This window comes from Stegostoma tigrinum, chromosome 2 (assembly GCF_030684315.1).
Source record: "Stegostoma tigrinum isolate sSteTig4 chromosome 2, sSteTig4.hap1, whole genome shotgun sequence".
NCBI lineage: Eukaryota > Metazoa > Chordata > Chondrichthyes > Orectolobiformes > Stegostomatidae > Stegostoma > Stegostoma tigrinum.
In genome coordinates this window covers 89,486,660-89,508,344 of record NC_081355.1, presented here as the reverse complement: position 1 = coordinate 89,508,344, position 21,685 = coordinate 89,486,660, and the positions used below count along the sequence as shown (strand labels likewise).

At 41.9% G+C, this 21,685-nt stretch overlaps 1 protein-coding gene across 6 annotated transcripts in view; it reads left to right on the top strand.

Annotated features, from left to right (window-relative positions):
* Positions 1-21,685, top strand: part of invs (inversin) — a 301,666-nt gene that overhangs the window by 268,831 nt on the left and 11,150 nt on the right. For 5 of the 6 annotated variants that reach the window (XM_059655375.1, XM_059655369.1, XM_059655372.1 and 2 more), the window contains one exon: positions 6,718-6,837. In XM_059655375.1, coding sequence (XP_059511358.1) covers positions 6,718-6,837 — 120 coding nt within the window. Of the gene's footprint in view, positions 1-6,717; positions 6,838-21,685 lie in introns of those variants that run through there. The other variant, XR_007249558.2, reaches the window with a different exon arrangement.

Genomic DNA, 21,685 nt, shown 5'->3' with positions numbered 1-21,685 from the left:
AAATGACAAACAGCAGTGGACCCAACACCGACCCTTGCGGTACACCACTAGTAACTGGTCTCCAGGATGAACATTTTCCATCAACTACCACCCTCTGTCGTCTTTTAGCAAGCCAATTTCCGATCCAAACTGCTGTGTCTCCCACAATTCCATTCCTCCGCATTTTGTACAATAGCCTATTGTGGGAAACCTTATCAAACGCCTTGCTGAAATCCGTATACACCACATCAACCGGGTTACTCTCATCTACCTGTTTGGTTACCTTCTCAAAGAACTCAATAAGGTTTGTGAGGCACGACCTTCCCTTCACAAAACCGTGCTGACTATCCCTAATCAATTTATTCTTTTCTAGATGATTATAAATCCTATCCCTTATAACCTTTTCCAACACTTTACCAACAACTGAGGTAAGGCTCACTGGTCTATAATTACCAGGGTTGTCTCTACTCCCCTTCTTGAACAGGGGAACCACATTTGCTATCCTCCAGTCATCGGGCACTATTCCTGCACTCTCCCCGTAGCCCTTGATTCCTTCTGAGATCAATAATTTGTCGATCTCTGCCTTGAAGGCATCCAACGTCCCGGCCTCCACTGCACTCTGCAGCAATGAATTCCACAAGCCCGCCACTCTCTGGCTGAAGAAATGTCGTCTCATTTCAGTTTTAAATTTACCCCCTCTAATTTTAAGGCTGTTTCCACGGGTCCTAGTCTCCCCGCCTAACGGAAACAACTTCCTAGCGTCCACCCCTTCTAAACCATACATTATCTTGTAAGTTTCTATTAGATCTCCCCTCAACCTTCTAAACTCTAATGAGTACAATCCCAGGATCCTTAGCCGTTCATCATACGCTAAACCTAACATTCCAGGGATCATCCGTGTGAATCTCCGCTGGACACGCTCCAGGGCTAGTATGTCCTTCCTGACGTGTGGGGCCCAAGATTGGACACAGTATTCTAAATGGGACCTAGCTAGAGCCTTATAAAGCCTCAGAAGCACATCGCTGCTTTTGTATTCCAACCCTCTTGAGATAAACGACAACATTACATTCGCTTTCTTAATCACGGACTCTACCTGCAAGTTAACCTTTAGAGTATCCGAGACTAGCACTCCCAGATCCCTTTGCACTTCTGATTTGCGAATTTTCTCACCGTTTAGAAAATAGTCCATACCTGTATTCTTTTTTCCAAAGTGCAAAACCTCACATTTACTCACATTGAATTTCATCAGCCATTTCTTGGACCACTCTCCTAAACTGTCTAAACCTTCCTGCAGCTTCCCCACCTCCTCAGTAATACCTGCCTTTCCACCTATCTTCATATCATCGGCAAACTTCGCCAGAATGCCCCCAGTCCCTTCATCCAGATCATTAATATATAAGGTGAACAGCTGTGGCCCCAACACTGAACCCTGCGGGACATCACTCGTCACCGGTTGCCATTCCGAAAAAGAGCCTTTTATCCCAACTCTCTGCCTTCTGTCAGACAGCCAATCGTCAATCCAAGCCAGTAGCTCACCTCGAACACCATGGGCCCTCACCTTGCTCAGCAGCTTCCCGTGAGGCACCTTATCAAAGGCCTTTTGGAAGTCTAGATAGATAACATCTACTGGGTTTCCCTGGTCTAACATACTTGTTACCACTTCAAAGAATTCTAACAGGTTTGTCAGGCACGACCTCCCCTTACGAAATCCATGCTGACTTGTTTTAATCTGACCCTGCACTTCCAGGAATTTAGAAATCTCATCCTTTACAATGGATTCTAGAATTTTACCAACTACCGAGGTTAGGCTAATCAGCCTATAATTTTCCATCTTTTGCCTTGATCCTTTCTTAAACAAGGGAGTTACAACAGCAATTTTCTAATCATCTGGGACTTGCCCTGACTCCAGTGACTTTTGAAAGATCATGACCAAAGCCTCCACTATTTCCTCAGACACCTCCCTCAGAACTGTAGGATGTAGCCCATCAGGGCCAGGAGATTTATCAATTTTTAGACCCTTTAGCTTTTCTAGCACTTTTTCTCTTTTGTAATGCCTACCATACTCAACTCTGCCCCCTGGCTCTCCCTAATTGTTCGCATACTAAAGATGTCTTACACTGTGAAGACTGACGCAAAGTATTTATTAAGTTCTTCAGCTATTTCCTTATCTCCCATCACTTCCTTATTTCCAGCATCAATTTGGAGCGGCCCAATATCTACTTTTGCCTCTCGTCTGTTTCTTATGTATCGAAAGAAGCTTTTACTATCATTTCTGATATCACTAGCTAGCCTAACTTCATATTTGATCCTCTCCTTCCTTATTTCTCTCTTTGTTATCCTCTGTTTGTTTTTGTAGCCTTCCCAATCTTCTGATTTCCCAGTGCTCTTGGCCACTTTATAGGCTGTCTCTTTTTCTTTGATATATTTCTTGACTTCCTTTGTCAGCCATGGCTGACTAATCCCACCCCGGATAATCTTTCTTTTCTTTGGGATGAACCTCTGTACTGTGTCCTCAATTACACCCAGAAACTCTGGCCATTGTTGGTCTACTGCCTTCCACTAGGCTCTGCTTCCAGTCGATTTTCGTCAATTCCTCTCTCATGCCCCTGTAATTACCTTTAACTGTTACACCATTACATCCAAAAGCTAGCCACCAGGATACATGAACATCAACTAGCCACAAAACGACATGACCCACTATCACTCGTATCCTTACATACAGATGAGGAAGGACACCACTTTGATTGGGACAACACATCCATCCTAGGACAAACCAAACAGAGACATGCACAAGAATTCCTAGAAGCATGGCATTCCAACCGGAATTCCATCAACAAACACATTGATTTGGAGCCAATCTACCACCCCCTGAGAAAAAGAACAGGAAATGACATCACCAACGCAGGAAATGACATCACCAACCCAAGGAAACCTAACCAGATAAATAGAAAGCGGGACGTAACACCAGCGCCTCATCGGAGGCTCACTGATGATGTCACCTAGAATGGTGACGAAACGTCTGAAAACTAACCTTCCAGCTCAGCGAGCAAACTCACATCCAGAACCTCAACCTGAGCTACAAATCTTCTCAAAACTCGCTAACATCCGATTTTGCCTTATTTATCCTTACTGATGTTACTTACTTTAATTGATTAATGTTTAAGTTTTGTTCCTTTTCCCCTCCTCAAGTTCCTTAATCAGGAATGAAAAACGTTATCTTTTTGTGATTTCTGTCCCCTCCCCTACTCCCAACATACCAAATTGGCATAAGGTATGTGTGGTAAGGGTGAAGAAAATCCATGATTTGTCATCTTGGGACAGCTTATCCCTTGTGGCAAAATTGACCAAGAGGATAGTATTAGAAGATGAGGAGTATTGGCAAAGGGTCGTAACAGATACCTACAAGACAGATTCATGGCAGTCCAAGAATGCCATTTGTTGAAGTTTGTAAAATTATTAAAGTGTTCTTTGTGACTCTACTGTGCCTGCAGTCATGAAAGTTACAGTATTTTCAATACAGGGTTATTCTAGTCTAGTAGGTCTTCAACATTTAACGGTGCACAATACCCACTGATTCAAGAATGATCAGTACAGTTTTAGAAGGTTTTCAGGCTCATCAGCTACCGCAATATTTAGATGGTTATCTGGACAGTTGTAGCTGACATCCCACCATGCTGGATCTGATTATGAAACTCCTACAGATGCTCATAGTTGAACTAGTTGTCTACATCAATTGCAAAGACTTCTAATTACTCAACATGCACATAGTTTGTGTTGCTTGAGGAGAGATCCTATTGTAACATTTGATTTCTGGTATGTCAGCTTTTTCTATCCAAGGCATTTGAATTAACTGTTTATGTATGGAGGAAATATTAATGCACAGTATCAAGTTTAAAACTGGTGTCTGTCGAGGTGACGTTTGCCAGTTGAGAATGTGCTCACATACACTATAGCCAACTTCTTATACTAAAAGAAATTGGAGCTTCGGGAATTAAGGCTTGCCTTAAGGAGAAGTATACAGCTCTTTTCAACTGTTGTTGTGGGTGACAGGCTGACATCTGTCTGAAAAGTTCAAGGCTGTCACTGGTAATGTCAAAGACAATTCCGGATATAGCATGCATAGATAGGTCATGTTGGTGTTTGGTTCTTACTCTTTGTGAAGAAGCACAAAACAAAACTAAAAACCCTGTGCAGCAATTTATACATCAGACTTTTGAAGTTTTACATTGCAACTGAGTATGGTCACCGTAACAGAACTGGTATGAATATCTTTACAGTTTCACTGATAATGTGTGGCTGAGACAAAATATCTTGAACAGATAATGCTTGAAATATATGCTGTTGAAATATAGCTTGTAACGGTTCATTACTACTTAGATATAGTTAGAACAGCATTTGTGTTCTATTACAGATTGTTGATTTAACTGAGAGTAAGGTATTGGTAGTCAGTGATAGTAGAGATGGTATTGATTTGAGGCTTTTTTTTTTGGTTTACTGATCATTGTCATTTGTCAATGTAAAATAATTCAGTTAAGTGAGCATGACAATATTTTTTCGATACTTTAATTATTTATTATACTGCTGGTGTCAGTGGTCAGCATGGAAGTGCTATGAACTATTAGGTTAACTTTTTACTGTAACATATAAACACAATTATATCACTTTCTCATAACGTATTTGATGTTTTACGTAGCAGCATTTTGATATCATGTTTATTTAGCCAGCCTTTAAACATTTGATTTAAATGGCTAGCAAAACATTCGATAACAATTGGTTTGCCCAGCAGAATGTAATATAAAAGGCAAACAAATGTGATCTTCCCAGTACCAAACTGTCATACCCTTCAGGTGTTAATAAGGCAACTAACTAAAGACCTAAGGGAAGCTGCATATTGTATTTAATAGCAGATGCCATTTATTCAGCAATTAGATTTGCTCATTTCCACTGAACGGTTCCAAAAGCCTCAGGGTATCCTGGAAATCTGCTTCCGTTTACCATTCAGCTATTACTGTCATTAGGGATGAAACATATTCCCTTGATGCACTGGGCCAGCAAATCAGGTTAGTTGATTCATAAGTTCCAATTTGTGATTAATTATTACTTTTCATGTGTTAAGGTTACAGAGGTAGGAAAGTTATCCAACTATTTGTATTAAACAGGAAGTATTTTAAGGCTGTATAACTGAACATGGGTAATATGGCACCTAGAATATGTTTATTCATTGCGTGGGAGTCAAAACCTTGACATTATTCTGTCTGCTGGCTGAATTCAGAACGGACAGGCTACTTGCTAAAAACAATTTGTTTCAAAACCTTGCACTCAAGTGCTTCGAATAACATGCTCATTGGAAACATTTCTAATGCAAAACCTGTTTATATTTTATGGTAGGCAAATAGAAAAATGTGTCTGATCCACATGCATGTAAGAAATGGCAAAATTAAAAGTGGTGTTTCTTCACAATATGTCTGTGCTGGTTATCTGCGTAATGCACACTGAAATTGCCACACAATTGAACAACTGTGTTTAGTCCAGTCTTGCTTTGTTGTTAATGAATCTTTGTGACTGATAATCTTTGTCCCAGATGTGATTCATAATCTATTTGCCAGCAATGAGGCATATGTAACACAAAGGAAGATGGTTATGGTTGTTGGAGGTCAGTCAGCTCAGCTCCAGGACATCTCTGCTGGGGTTCCTCAGGGTAGTGTCCTTGGCCCAGCATTTTCAGCTACTTCATCAATTATCTTTCCCCCAGCATAGAGTTAGAGGTGGAGATGTTTGGTAATGGCTGCACGATGTTCAGCACCATTCACAATTCCTCAGGTACTGAAGCACACCATGTCCAAATGCAGCAAGATCAAGTCAGTTTTGGGCTAACAAGTTGCAAGTAGCATTCATGCTACACAAGTGTCAGGCAATGACTGTCTCCAACACGAGAGAACCTAACTATCACCCCTTGACATTCGAATCTGCATTATTAACTTCCTCGGGGTTACCGTTAATCGGAAACTGAAGTGGGCATGCTGTTAAACCACAGAGGCTACAACAGCAGACTGGAATCCAGGAACTTTGCAGTGTGTAACTCACCTCTCGACTTCCCACTTCCAAGTTCCACTCACCAACCTGCCTTGGAAATATATTGCCATCTTGTCACTGGGTCAAGATCTTCCTCACTAACAACAGGTGAACTACAATGGTTCATGAAGACAGCTCACCACCACCTTCTCAAAGGTAACTAGAAATGAACAGTAAATACTGGCCCAATCATAGATATTTATATTTCATGAATGAATGAATGAAGAAAAATTAAATGTATTACTTTGTTCCAATTCTATTAAATTCTGAGGAAGAATTTTCACAGATCAGTGGTTCCCTTAACTGAACAAGCATTTTCATATCAAAGTTATAGACAGCTATTAGCTGCTTTGTGATATCTCAGTGGAAAACGTTTAAACACATCACTTATCTTTTTGATTTACTGCCAATTGTACCACATCAACTATTCATACCAACATCTACACAACACATTGAGAAAATATAGTTCAAGAAAATGTAACCCTCCTTAGTTTACAACGTTAAAATTAATGGTTTAAAAATTCCAACATTCTTTGATCCGTTTTGATTAACATCAGTGTAAATGTTTGATCATATTTTGAGCATATGGAACAATGGAGTAAGCTACAAAGATTTTTAAGTGGCGTGCTATCTGATTAAATGACACTCTTACCTTGTATTATGCAGCTGGAGCCCCTGTCAAAGGTATATTCCGAAGAGTTAGATCAGCATGCAGCACATCCCTCAGTTCTACGTATCATTCCCAACTCTCACTTGATCTGACTACCTTCAATGGGCACACTCATTGTAAGTACAGATTTCTGGATGAAAATCTCTACATTGGCATTTGCCAGTATTCTAATCTGAAGATTGTAAAGAATGCTAAGGCTCAAGAGATGGTTTAGAATAAGACTGCCCAATATTTTCCTAGCCTAAAGCCTATTAGCTATGAAAATAGCTTTGACATTTAGACCTATTCACTTTTTAGGTACAGCATGATTTATGTTTGAAGTTTTAAACAATGATGAGAAAGGAGAAGAGCAGAGGCTATGAACAAATACTTGATCCCTCAAAATTCCTTCATCATTAGTTTAAAAAATCAAGTCAGACGTTTTATGAAATGCAGCAACAGCTCCACGGAGTTTAATATTATCTTGAAAAGAACAAATCTGCTTGATTTCTTTCAAATGTCTTAATACTTACTCAATTCACACACCTATCTAGTTGACATCCAGCAGTAACTTGCTAAATTATTCTGAAAGCATATATATTGCTATGGCTTCTGTCACCAGAAAGAACAAAAGCACGAAAGAGATGGAAACACGATTATCTCTGAACACTACTTTCCCAATCTCTCGTCTTTCAATATGTAACCACTTCCATTATCAATATTGGGTCACAATTAAAGAATTTCTCAACTTACATCATTGTCGGAGCATTGTTATCAGAAGGATTGCAGTTGATCAACTTAAAGATTCCTTACCATTTTCTCATAGGAACTAGCAATGTCAGTGTAGTGTTGACAACATGAGCAAATTTTAATATTTCAGAACATTTGGATTGGGTAGAAGGATCACAGCTCATTACAATAAAATTCTTAGGTGGAAAATTAATTTAACTACCAGTGTGTATACATGCCAGTGCATAATTAGCAGTGTCCTCTAACGAATCATCATTGGCCTCATTTACTTTTTGTTTTTGTGTGTCTTTTTGATTAGATCATTTACAGACATTAGGTTAATATAAAAAGTCTACTAATGACTTTCAACTCTACTTCTTCACCAACTGTGTTGATTCCTCTACTATCTAGGCTCCAGTCTTGGATGAGCTGCAGTTTTACCAAATAAAGATTGTGAAAGCCAAAGACAACGTCTAAACTTTACCACAAATGTATACTGTCACCATTTATTCTATTTGTCTTCCCAGCCAATGTCTCAGGCTCAGCTAAATTATTTATAACATCAGTATCTATCTTCAGCTTCTGGCAATGTATCATCTCTGTTATAGAGAGTGCCAACTACAAGCTCTATAACTAATCAGCCACTTGCTCTTTCTCAGTCACTCTACTACGAGAACACTAAACCATACTTCTTAAAACTGCAAGATTCCACTCAGTAGATTGCTAATTGCTTTGGTGAACACCCCAGTCCACGTACATGAACTTCTGGTCCTCTGACATTTTAATTCTCCATTTTGCTCCTGAGAATTTTCTGCTCTCTTCTTGGCTTTCCTCACTGTTCAAAAAAATCTCAACAGAAACCAGCAGCGTCTGTGGAAAGAAACCAGGATTAGTGTCTTGAGTCCAGTGACCCATCTTCAGAACTGATGGCATTGGTGTTTGGCTTGACAACAGGGAATGGGGGGAAAAGGAGGGAGTGGATTGGTAGAGACGAAGTCCAGAGAGAGAGGAAAGGTGTTAGGAAAAGGGATTGTTGATAATAAGCCAGGGAAAAAGAAAAGAAAGATGGGTGATTATGAGGAAAATGAGTGGGTGAAAATGGTTTGAAAGCAACCCATGTCAGGACAGGACTTCAGATGTTGGGTGGGTAAAAGACATGGAAGGCGATGCTCAAAAACTATTGAACTCAATATTAGATAATAAATTGTGAGGCTGGATGAACACAGCAGGCCCAGCAGCATCTCAGGAGCACAAAAGCTGACGTTTCGGGCCTAGACCCTTCATCAGAGAGGGGGATGGGGTGAGGGTTCTGGAATAAATAGGGAGAGAGGGGGAGGCGGACCGAAGAAGGAGAGAAAAGAAGATAGGTGGAGAGGAGAGTATAGGTGGGGAGGTAGGGAGGGGATAGGTCAGTCCAGGGAAGACGGACAGATCAAGGAGGTGGGATGAGGTTAGTAGGTAGGAGATGGAGGTGCGGCTTGGGGTGGGAGGAAGGGATGGGTGGGGAAGAACAGGTTAGGGAGGCAGAGACAGGTTGGACTGGTTTTGGGATGCAGTGGGTGGAGGGGAAGAGCTGGGCTGGTTGTGTGGTGCAGTGGGGGGAGGGGACGAACTGGGCTGGTTTTGGGATGCGGTGGGGGAAGGGGAGATTTTGAAGCTGGTGAAGTCCACATTGATACCATTGGGCTGCAGGGTTCCCAAGCGGAATATGAGTTGCTGTTCCTGCAACCTTCGGGTGGCATCATTGTGGCACTGCAGGAGGCCCATGATGGACATGTCATCTAAAGAATGGGAGGGGGAGTGGAAATGGTTTGCGACTGGGAGGTGCAGTTGTTTATTGCAAACCGAGCGGAGGTGTTCTGCAAAGCGGTCCCCAAGCCTCCGCTTGGTTTCCCCAATGTAGAGGAAGCCACACCGGGTACAGTGAATGCAGTATACCACATTGGCAGATGTGCAGGTGAACCTCTGCTTAATGTGGAAAGTCATCTTGGGGCCTGGGATAGGGGTGAGGGAGGAGGTGTGGGGGCAAGTGTAGCATTTCCTGCGGTTGCAGGGGAAGGTGCCGGGTGTGGTGGGGTTGGAGGGCAGTGTGGAGCGAACAAGGGAGTCACGGAGAGAGTGGTCTCTCCGGAAAGCAGACAGGGGTGGGGATGGAAAATGTCTTGGGTGGTGGGGTCGGATTGTAGATGGCGGAAGTGTCGGAGGATGATGCGTTGTATCCGGAGGTTGGTGGGGTGGTGTGTGAGAACAAGGGGGATCCTCTTTGGGCGGTTGTGGCGGGGGTGGGGTGTGAGGGATGTGTTGCGGGAAATGCAGGAGACGCGGTCAAGGGCGTTCTCGACCACTGTGGGGGGAAAGTTGTGGTCCTTGAAGAACTTGGACATCTGGGATGTGCGGGAGTGGAATGCCTCATCGTGGGAGCAGATGCGGCGGAGGCGGAGGAGTTGGGAATAGGGGATGGAATTTTTGCAGAAGGGTGGGTGGGAGGAGGTGTATTCTAGGTAGCTGTGGGAGTCGGTGGGCTTGAAATGGACATCAGTTACAAGCTGGTTGCCTGAGATGGAGACTGAGAGATCCAGGAAGGTGAGGGATGTGCTGGAGTTCCCATTATCTCTGAACACAATATTAGTGTGTCTTTTTATGAGGATCTTCCTATTTGTATTTTCAGATGTATTCTGACATAATGAAAGGGAGGAAGTCACTACCTCAAGGTTGTCAATGTAAAATAAAGTAATGGCACTTGCCAGAGCTTTGACATTAGCTCTCAATAGGGATGAGCAATTGCTGTAAGTAGCGGGTTGGTGAATTCCAGCCCTGTACATTGAGATTTTTCCCAGTCCTCTTGTGTCCTTTGCAGTGAAGATCAAGACTAATTTCAATACCATTGGTGAGCAGCAAGGAGGCCAAAGACATTGTTGAGTGCTGCCTTGGTTAGCCAGGTCTAAGGAATGAAAAAGCTGATATTACTGTGTAGTGAGATTATGCAGGAGAATAGAGGACCCTCTGCACATTTAGCTATCTGAAGGTCAGCAACCAACAATGATAAAGCCTGTCCAATTTTAATTCCTCTGTAATCCTGTGGTGTTGCGTGTGGCGGCAGTCTTGGTTTATTATTGTAAATTGTATTTAGATGATGAAGAATCTTTCAAGATGGCAGGAAGTCTTTGCTCAATAGTGATGATACTTCATCCCCTTACTGATGCTTGCGTGCCCATGATGTACATAATCCAGCAATTTTGCACATCAGCAGAATCTCAAAGTTCTGATCTGTAAATGACATAAATAGCTTGAAGATTATCATCTGCTGCCAAAAGTGTTTTTTTCAATAAATTGACAAAACCATGTTCAGTCAGAACACAAAAGTAGTGTTCAAAGATAAACAGACAATCTAGGTTTAATTTAAATAGAATTTTGTTTGATACAGTACTTGACGCACTGTGACGAATTACAAATGTGTCAATCTTTTGTCATTTTGCTGTTCTATATCAAGATATCTTATTGAAGAAATTAATTGTAATGGATCCAGAAGTATTTCTTACCTTCTACTTGGGGCCTGATTAAAGATTTTCACTACCCCAACTGGTTCTTACTGGTTTTTTTTCAGCGATTATTAATGGCATAGAGTAACTTAGCCAGTGGTCCTTAAGGGGACCCCTGCAGATCATCTTGAAAAACAACTGAAAATCAGTGCTGCTGACATATGTAGGACAGAAGGAGCTCTAAGGTTTACAAGCAGTTTACAGCGGGTACAGAATTTTAAAGTGTAACCATTGTTGTTATGCTTCTTTGCCTGAACCTTTAATTCCTGTGGACATTGTTCAATATACTAACAACTTTCTCTGTTCAGAAACTGACTTCCCCAATGAATGTTTCCATCATTTTTCTGTTTTTCAGTCAAATTAATAATGACAGTCTAAATGATATAGCTGTGTTTTCGGTATTGAACAGTTTGCTGATTTAGTACTATGATTCAACAGTTTTACACAGTGCAACCAGCAATGAGTGGAGTGTGGCAGTTTGGTAAATATCATAGAATCATGTGTGACTTTTAAGAGTTAATCACTTGCCTTAGAATTTAATACTAATTGCTGCTGGTTATTTGATAACATTTACTGTTTAAGAGGGTTTAATCCAAAAGCATAGCCTGCTAAGTCTCCGCTAGGGCTGAAAAGAGGAAAAACAATTTTTCCTGGTGGGTTGGGCTAATTGGCTTGAATAGTTAATGGCACCAACAGTTCAAACCAGTTCCTGCAACAGCTGAGGCAGAGTGTATAAAAACAGTCATCGTGTTGCCAGCAATGGGCGGGATATAGTATTTGGGTATGTGTAGCAGTTTAGTGAAGCATAAATAGAGGCTTTTCTTGATTCCTGCTGTTTTGTTTTCTTAACTACTTTCACAGATCATTGAGGGTACGAGCAGACCAATCTCAAGAGCTTATAAATGGATTTACTGAGAAGCACCAGGGATAAGTATAAATTGGAATAAGAGAATGAGACTAAAGTTAAGGTAAAGGGAGTGTCTTTCGACAAATAGAAGTTAGCAAGTAAGACTAATTAAGTTCAGGTTTGAGACATAGCAGATGAGGTCAACTGAGTGGAATGTGTGACCTGCCATACGTGGGAAGTCATGGACTTTACCATTGCCCTTGATGATTGTGTGTGCAGGGAGTGCTACCAGAAACCTGAGCTCTGTGTTTTGGAGCTCAGGTGGCTGATGGGGACACTGTGGCATATCCACAAAGTTGAGAATTACATGGATAGCATGTTTAAAGAGGTAGTCACACTGCAGATCAAGGGACTGGATGAGAGAAGGGAATGGGTGACCTCCAGACAGTCGAAGAGAATCAGGCAGGTAGTGCAGAAGTCTGCTGGGGTCCTGCTCACAAATCATTTTTCCATTTTGGAAGCTGAGGAGGATGCTTGTCCCTCAAGGGAGTGCAATCAAAGCCAAGTTTCTGGTACCACAAGAGGCCTGACTGTATGAGAGGGGAAGAACAAAGCAGAAGCAATAGCAATTGGGGATTCATTAATTAAGGTGAAAGAAGCCAGTACTGTGACTCCTGGATGATGTATTGCCTCCCTGTTGCCAAGGTCAGGGATGACACTGAGCGACTGCAGGACATCCTGAAGGGGGAGGGTAGTAAGACAGAGATTGCAGTATATATTGGTACCAACAATATAGGTAGGTTGAGGTCTTTCATCAAGAATCTAGGGAGCTAGGCAGTAGACTGAAGGGCAGGACCTGAAAAGGTTGCAATCTCTAGACTACTGGTACCACATGCTAGTGACTACAGAAGTAGGACAATAGGGCAGATGAATGTGTGCCTTAAGACTTGATGCAGGAGGGAGAGTTTTAAATTCCTGTATCACTGGGACCATGTCTGGGGAAGGTAGGACCTATACAAGCAGGACAGTCTGCAGAATGGAACTGCTAACCTTGCAAATTGGTTCCCTAGTACTGTTGGGAGGAATTAAAACTAGCTTGCAAGAAGGAGGGGATGCACTGTTAGTTCAGTAGGTAGATAACACATTTTAGTAAAGGAACCAAGGCAGAGGGAGTTCAGCCATGTTGAGTTTTTGTGGAGTAAGGCAGTGTTGAATAGCCTTTACTGCAAGATTATAGGTAAGACAGATGAGTTAAGGCCAAGGATTGACGTGAAATTGCAATGTTGTTACCATTCACAGAGATGTGGTTAATGAAGGGGCAGGACTGGCACTCAACTCTCTAGTGTTTAGAGTTAGGCAAGACACGGAAGGAAGGTGGTGGTGTTGCATTGCTAATTAAGGAGTTAGTTACTGCAGTAGAGTGATATCTTGGAAGGTCTTCAAGTGAAGCTCTGGGGTAGAGTTTATGAATAAGAAGGGTGCAGTCACACAGTTGAGGGTGTAGGATAGACCCCCGTCCAGTCAGTGGGCAGCAGAAGTGCAGAAATGAGAACCACACACCTCATTGAGTTAATATAATATGGTAATTAGAGAATTTCAACTTACCCGACAACAATTGAGATGCTGATAGTGTGAAGAGTTTAGAGGGGACAGATTTCTTGAAATATGTTCGGAGACCTTTTTTATATCAACATGTAGAAGATCCAACAAAGGAAGCTGCAGTGCTGGACCTAATTCTGGGGAATGAAGCCAGACAGATATTCAAGGTTAACATTTCGGGTCCAGTGACCAGATCATAGAATCGTAGAATCCCTACAATGTGGAATCAGGCCATTTGGCCCATTGAGACCACACTGCCCCTCCAGACAGTATCCCACCCAGTCCCTGCCCTATCCCTGCACTTTTTCCCTGGCTAACTCACCTAGCCTACACATCCCTGGACACTATGGGCAGCTTACCATGGCCAGTCCACCCAACATGAACATCTTTAGAGTATGGGAAGAAACCCAGACAGACACGGGGAGGATGTGCAAACTGCACACAGACAGTTGCCCAATGCTAGAAGTAAATCCAACATTGAACCTCTAAAACGTTAACTCTGATTTCTCTTCACAGATTTTGCGGGACCTGCTGAGCTTTTCCAGCAGCTTCTATTTTTGCTGCTGATTTGCAGCATCTACAATTCTTTTGGTTTTTATTTAGATATTCAAGGTGGCAGTAGGAGAGCATTTTATTGACTGTGACCATAACATTATACTTTTTAAGTTTGTTATGGAAAATAAACAGGATGGTAGTTTAAAGAAAGAGTTTTGAATTGGGGCAAGATAGACCTGACTAAAATAAGGCAAGACCTGACCGAAGTAGACTGGGAACAGCTACTTCTGAGTAAACCTACAGCAGACCAGTGGGGGCGGGAACGTTCAAAATGGAAATAGGGAGAGTACACACTGAACATGTTCCCTTTAGGGTGAAATGTAGAAACCACAAGCCCGCAGAACCCTGGCTGTCTGCTAATATTCAGGAGTGAGTCAGAAGTAAAAGAGAGGCTTTCAATAGGTACAAAGGGAGCAAATCAACAGAGGATCTAATGGAGTATAGAAACTGTAGGGAAACCCTTAAAGCAATTAGGAGAGCAAACAATGGGCATGAAAATAAAGAGGCAGCTAACAATAGGAAATATCCCAAGATATTTTATAATTTAAAGAAAAAGTATATCAAGGGGAAAAGGATAACCAGGAAAGGAGTAAGGCCCATTTCGGAGCAACGGGGCACTCTGTCATGCAGATGGAGGACATTGGTATGGTGTTAAATGATTTCTTAACAACTGTCTCCTTTTTAGAGAAGGAGGATGTAGGCACAGAATTCAGGAAGAGGGACTGAGAGGTTCTTAAGCTGTTTGACGTAGGAAATAAGACGTATTGGAGGTTTAGGCTGGCTTGAAAGTTGACAGACTTCTAGGTCCAGATAAGTAGTGACCTAAGCTACTGTGGAAGATGGGGGAGCAATTACAGGGGTCCCTACCCAAATTTCTAATTCGTCTCTGGTCACAGAGGAGGTGCCAGAGGACTGGAGGACAGATTCGGTATAGATAAACCAGGGAATTACAGGCCCAGTGACTCTCACATCAATGATAAGGAAACTCACAAAAGGCTAAGTCATATGTACCCATTGAGTTGGTGGTAGCATATTGTCTTGTTTAGCGAATTGGCTAATGTGCAGGAAATGGCAAGTGAGGGTAAAGGGTTCTTTTTCAGGTTGGCAACTGGTGACCAGTGGGGTTCCACAGGGATCAGTGCTGGGATTGCAGTTGTTTACAATATATCTTAATGACTTAGAAGAAGGATGTGAATGTGTAGCCAGATTTGCAGATGACACAAAAATAGGTGGAAAGCTAAGTTGTGAAAGGGATACATAAAGCTTACAGAGGGGCATCAATAGGTCAAGTATGTGGGGGGAAAGAATCAACAAATAAAGTATACTGTGGGAAAATGTGAAGTTGTTCCTTCATTTTGGAAGGAAGAATAAGATATTATTAAAATGGAGAGAAACTGCAGAAAGTTGAAACACAAAGCGTGTACAAAACACAGAAAGCTAGCACACAGGTGCAGCAGGTAATCAGGAAGGCTAATGGAATGGTGGTCCTTATTTCAAGGGGGTTGGAGCATTAAGGTAGAGAAGTCTTACTGCAACTGTACAGTTTGCTGGAGGGACCACATCCAGACCACTGTGAGCAGGTTTGATTTCCTTACTTAAAGAAGGCTATCACTTCATTGGAGGCAGTTCAGAGAAGGTTCATGAAGATGGTCCCTGGTATGGAGAGATTGTCCGAGGAGAAGAAGTTAACCAAGGTTAAAATGTTGGGATTCTGGATTTTATAAGAAGGAGAAGTGATGTCATTAAGACGTAAAGGATTTTTAAGGGGTTTAACAGGGCAAAGGCCTCACATGGGAGAGCCTAAGACTAGAGGGAATAATCTCAGAATAAAGGAACATTACTTTAACGCCAAGTTGAAGAGGAATTTCTTCTCTGAGGATTGAGTATCTTTGAGGGTTAGGAGCAGAGTCCTTGTATATATTTCAGGATGAGATAGATTCTTGATCAATAGAGGAAATTAAAAGTTATGGAGAAAGGGCAGGAAAGTAGACGTGTGGAATGCTGATCAGCCATAATCCTGTTAAATGGTGAAACAGGCTCAAGAGGCTGAACAGCCTACACCTATTCCTGTTTTGTACGGTCTAGAAGAGAATGAAACCAGTCAGGGCACGGCCATTTCGGTGGCCTCAAGCAAGATTCCATAATGGTGTGTTGCCTCCCTGGTGCCAATGTCAAGGATGTTTCCGAGTGGGTACAGAAGATTCTTAAAGCTGAGGCTGAAAATCCAGAGGTCATGGTCCACGTTGGAACTAATGACATCAGTAGGACCTCATCACCCTTCCTGCTTAAGGAATTTAGGAAGTGAGCCAGTAAGTTAAAAAGCAGGACTTCTAGGGTTATAACCTTGGGATTACTTCCCATGCCACATGCTAGCAAGACAAGAGAAAGGAAAATTGTACAGATGAGCACATGGCCAAAGAGCTGGTGTAGGAGGAAGAGATTCAGATATCTAGATTAGAGGGTTCTCTTTCTGGGCAGTTTGGAGCTATACGGGTTGCACCTGAATGCAGGGGCAACAATATTCTTGCAGGGATGTTTGCTACTGCCACTTGGAAGGGTTTAAACTAGTTTGACTAGCTGGTGGAACCAGATCAGCAGGTCAGCATGTAAGGAGAAGGTCGGGGTTAGTAGCATGAACAAGTAGGGCCAGTCTAATGAACAAGATAGGGCTATCAATGGGAAGTACAGGACTGAGAAGTAATAAAAATATGCTAAATATAGCCAGAATTAGAGTTTTTTTGGGAACAAATGCACAGTGTGTAAGGAGCCAATTAAATGAGCTGCCAGCCCAAATTGGAATCTGTGATATAATAGCCATTACAGAGACATAGCTACAGGATGGTCAGGACTGGAAACTAAAGACGGAAGGGTGGAGTAGCGTTACTGATTACAAACAGAATCACTTCTGTTGTGGGGGAGAATGTAGTGAAGGGAATGCACCTGGTGCAGACCTGATGAGTGGAACTGAGGAACTGTAAAGGAACTAAGACCACAATAGCTATCATAGATAGACCAGCTGGTATCAGCTCAGAAGTGCTAAATGGTATAAATGCTGAAATTAGGCAACTATGTAGCAAAGGCAGAACCGTTTTGATTAGATGGGCCAATGGGCTGAGGAATGGCAGATGGAGTTTAATTTAGATAAATGTGAGATGCTGCATTTTGGAAAGGCAAATAAGGGCAGGACTTATACACTTAATGGTGAGGTCCTGGTGAGTGTTACTGAATAAAGAGACCTTGGAGCACAGGTTCATAGTTCCTTGAAAGTAGGGTCACAAGTAGATAGGATAGTGAAGAAAGTATTTGGAATGCATGCCTTTATTGGTCAGTGCGATGAGTATGAGAGTTCGGATGTTATGTTGCAGCTGTTTAGGACATTGGTTAAGTCACTTGGCATACTGTGCGCAATTCTGTTCTCCCTGCTATAGGAAGGATGTTGTGAAACCGGAAAGGTTCAGAAAAGATTTATGAGGATGTTGCCAGGGTTGGAGGGTTTGAACTAAAGGGAGAGGCTGAATAGGCTGGGGCTGTTTTCCCTGGAGCATCAGAGGCTGAGGGGTGACCTTTCTGAGGTTTATAAAATCATGGGGGGCATGGATAGGGTAAATAGGCAAGGTCTTTTCTCTGGAGTGGGGGAGTCCAAAACTAGAGGACATACATTAAAGGTGAGAGGAGAAAGATATAAACGGGACCTAAGAACATAGAACAATACAGCCCTCGATGTTGCGCCGACCTGTGAACTAATCTTAGCCCCTCCCCATACACTATCCCATCATTATCCATATGCTTATCCAAGGACTGTTTAAATGCCCCTAATGTGGCTGAGTTAACTACATTGGCAGGCAGGGCATTCCACACCCTTACCACTAAGGGGGAACATTTTCATGCAGAGGATGGTGCATATATGGAATTAACTACCAGAGGAAGTGGTGGTGGCTGATATGATTACAGCATTTTAAAAGTACTTGGCTGGATGTACGAATAGGAAGGGTTTTGAGGGTAGAGCGATATGGGCCAAACAGTGACAAATGGGACTAGATTTATGGTCAGCATAGATGGGTTGGGTCAAAGGGTCTGTTTTCATGCGACATATCCCTATTACTCTCGTACCAATGCATGATTTTAATCTTAACATAAATTGAGAGAGACGGACAAGCACTTGCCAGAAAGGTTGTCAATTTGTAATGTGTGTTGGGGATAGTTTCCTATGGCTGTATCTCTTGAATGCAACAAGGGGACATGCAATATTGGATTTAGTAATGAGCAATGGGCCTGATTTAATCGGTGCTGTGGTTGTTCATGAGCATTAATCAAATAGTGATCATAACTTGATCAAGTTTCATGTAGTAGTGCTTGTAACAGATAAGATTGGATACTGGAATTTTGGATTTAAGTATGGCAAACTGTAATGGGATAAGGCAGAGACTGTTCACAGTAAACTGCTAATAGGTAAAACAAACAAGGAACAGTGGAGAGTGTTCAAAGAAACATTTAGTGCTATTCAGAAGTAGTTTGTACCATGAAAAAGAAAAGCTCCACCTCAAAAAAAAACAGCCACAGACATCTAAAGAATTAAGGGACAACATAAAATTAAAAGAATGGGCTTATAAAAACACAAAGAACAGTTCAGATCCCAGAATGGGATAAATACAAATACCAAAAAGGCCAAGAAGCAGCTTATTATAGCAGCAAAAAGAATCATGAAAGGAAACTTGCAAGGGATATAAAAGACAATAAGAAGAGATTTCATAGTTATATAAAAATAAAGTGGTTTTATAAGTGCTATTAACCCATTCAAGACTGAGTTGGGGTTATTATCAATGGGAAATGGCAGACATGCTGAATGTTCTTTTTCCCCAGTATTCACAGCAGAAAAGGAGGATAGCTTGTTGAATTTCCAAAGAAATTAACAGATGATCAGGGACAGAGTCTAAATAAAAGTAGTTTAAGTAAATAATTAATAACCAGGAAATTAATGGAACTGAAGAGAGACAAATCCCCAGGACCTGATGGTTTCCATCCATGCGTGTTGAAGAAGGCAGCAGAGCACACTGCAGATGTCCTAACCATAGTCTTTCAGAGTTCGCTGGATTCAGGCATTATAACAATAGTTTGGAAACTTGCTCATCTCGCTCTGCTCATTAAGAAGGGAGATCGACAGGAACTGGGGAAATTACAGATCAGCTAGCCTAACATCTGTGGTAGGGAAATTGTCAGAGTTTATAATCAAGGAGAGGGTAACTGATCACCTCAACATTTCAGTTATTCAGAGAGAGTCAGCATGGATTCATGAAGGTAGGTTATGATTGACAAATCTTGAATTTTTTTTTGAAGAAGTGACAAAATGGTTGACAGAGCTAAATCGATGGATCTTGTTTCTTATGACTGCCAGAAAGCTTTTAATGAAGTCCACACATGAGGCAATTAGCTGAAGTGGAAGCCCGCAGAATTGAGGGCAGATTACTGACATGGATAGGAAATTAGTTGAATGGCAGGTAACAGTGTTGGAATAATGGGTAAGTACTCATGATCAAGAGATACAGATAGAGTGGACAGCCAGAGACTTTTTCCTAGGGTGGAGGTAGTTATTGTGAGGCGACATAGTTTTAAAGTGAGAGGAGGTAGATTTGGGGGAGACGTCAGAGGTAGGTTCTTTACTCAGAGTGGTAGGGGCGTGGAATGCATTGCCAGAGAGGGTCGTGGAGTCGGTCTCATTAGGAGCATTTAAGCGGCGATTAGACAGGCATGTGGATGATAGCATAAGGTAGGGGTGGAGGTTAGATAGACCTTGGGTTTAGGGTTCTATATACTGAAATTGGCATGACAATGGTATGTTGGGGCCTCAATTATCACAATATTCATAAATGACTTGGATTATGGTATGAAAAGTCAAATATTCAAATTTGCTGGATACAAAATTGGGCAGCATCATAGACTGTTGATACGATATTGATAGATTAGGTGAACGTACAAGGTTATGGCAGGTGGATTTTAATGTAAGAAAATGTGAAGTTATTCCATTTTAGGCCGAAAAAGAGAAAGATCGGGGATTTTTTTTTTTCAGAACGCATAAAGTTAAATACAGTGAATGTCCAACAAGATTCAGGGATCAGGTGCAAAGCTCGTAAAAATGCCAATAACAGGTGCAGAAATTATTCAGTCAGGCTAGTGGATTGCTGGTCTTCATATCGAAAGGTCTGGAGGATAAGAATGCAGACATTATGCTGCAGTCATACAAAACCCAAGTTAGAGCTCACTTAGAGTACTGAGAGCAGATTGGGGCACCACACCTTAAGATGACAAAGTGTGGGGCTGGATGAACACAGCAGGCTAAGCAGCATCTTAGGAGCGCAAAAGCTGACGTTTCGGGCCTAGACCCTTCATCACACCTTAGGATGGATGTTTTGGCCCTGGAGGGAATTCAGTGCCAGTTTACAAGGATGATACCTGACCTTCACGGGGAAGTTAAGGATGTTGGTTTCTGCAATTTCCTTAGGTTCCCAGAAGACACTTAACTGAAAGATCTATACAGCTTGTTCTGCAAGGTTTTTTCTTTTGCAGAAAGAGACTTTTATTTCTGTCACCATGGACTCTCCCAGACCTGCTGACTTTTTCCAGCATCGTAAATGCTTATTTAAGATTTCCAACATTCATGGAATTTTGCCTTTATTCTTTATTTTTTCTGGTGGCTTCCTGGAGGTTTGTTCTGTCAACTGACTCCTCCAGATGTATACTGAAACAACAAATTTAGTTTAAATGCTGCTGCTTAGCAACTTGGAGCACAGGACTGTTTCCAAACCAATTATGTCCAATAATTAAAGCCAGAAACCTCATCACTTACCTCTCTTAAAAGCTTTCTTGTCTGCTTTCTACAAAGTCTTCTGACTTCTTCAAAACAGTATCTGAATCACCATGCATTTTAGCTGTTTGACTTTTCATTTCCAAGAAGTTACATGTTAAGCCTTCTTCAAAACAGAAATTCCTCAAATGGTTACATGTTCCAGTTTCCTTTCCATAGTGTTTTTAAGAGTCTGTTCCCAACATGTTTCCGTCCTTGGGAAATGAAACACCATTTTCAAATGTGTTTCACAATGATGTGAACATGAAAACCTACTCAATATAGAACATAGAACATAGAACAGTACAGCTCAGAACAGGCCCTTCAGCCCACGATGTTGTGCCAACCATTGATCCACATGTATGCACCCTCAAATTTCTGTGACCATGTGCATGTCCAGCAGTCTCTTAAATGTCCCCAATGACCTTGCTTCCACAACTGCTGCTGGCAACACATTCCATGCTCTCACAACTCTCTGTGTAAAGAACCCGCCTCTGACATCCCCTCTATACTTTCCTCCAACCAGCTTAAAACTATGACCCCTCGTGTTAGCCTTTTCTGCCCTGGGAAATAGTCTCTGGCTATCAACTTTATCTATGCCTCTCATTATCTTGTATACCTCAATTAGGTCCCCTCTCCTCCTCCTTTTCTCCAATGAAAAAAGTCCGAGCTCGGTCAACCTCTCTTCATAAGATAAGCCCTCCAGTCCAGGCAGCATCCTGGTAAACCTCCTCTGAACCCTCTCCAATGCATCCACATCTTTCCTATAATAGGGCGACCAGAACTGGACGCAGTATTCCAAGTGCGGTCTAACCAAAGTTTTATAGAGCTGCAACAAGATCTCACGACTCTTAAACTCAATCCCCCTGTTAATGAAA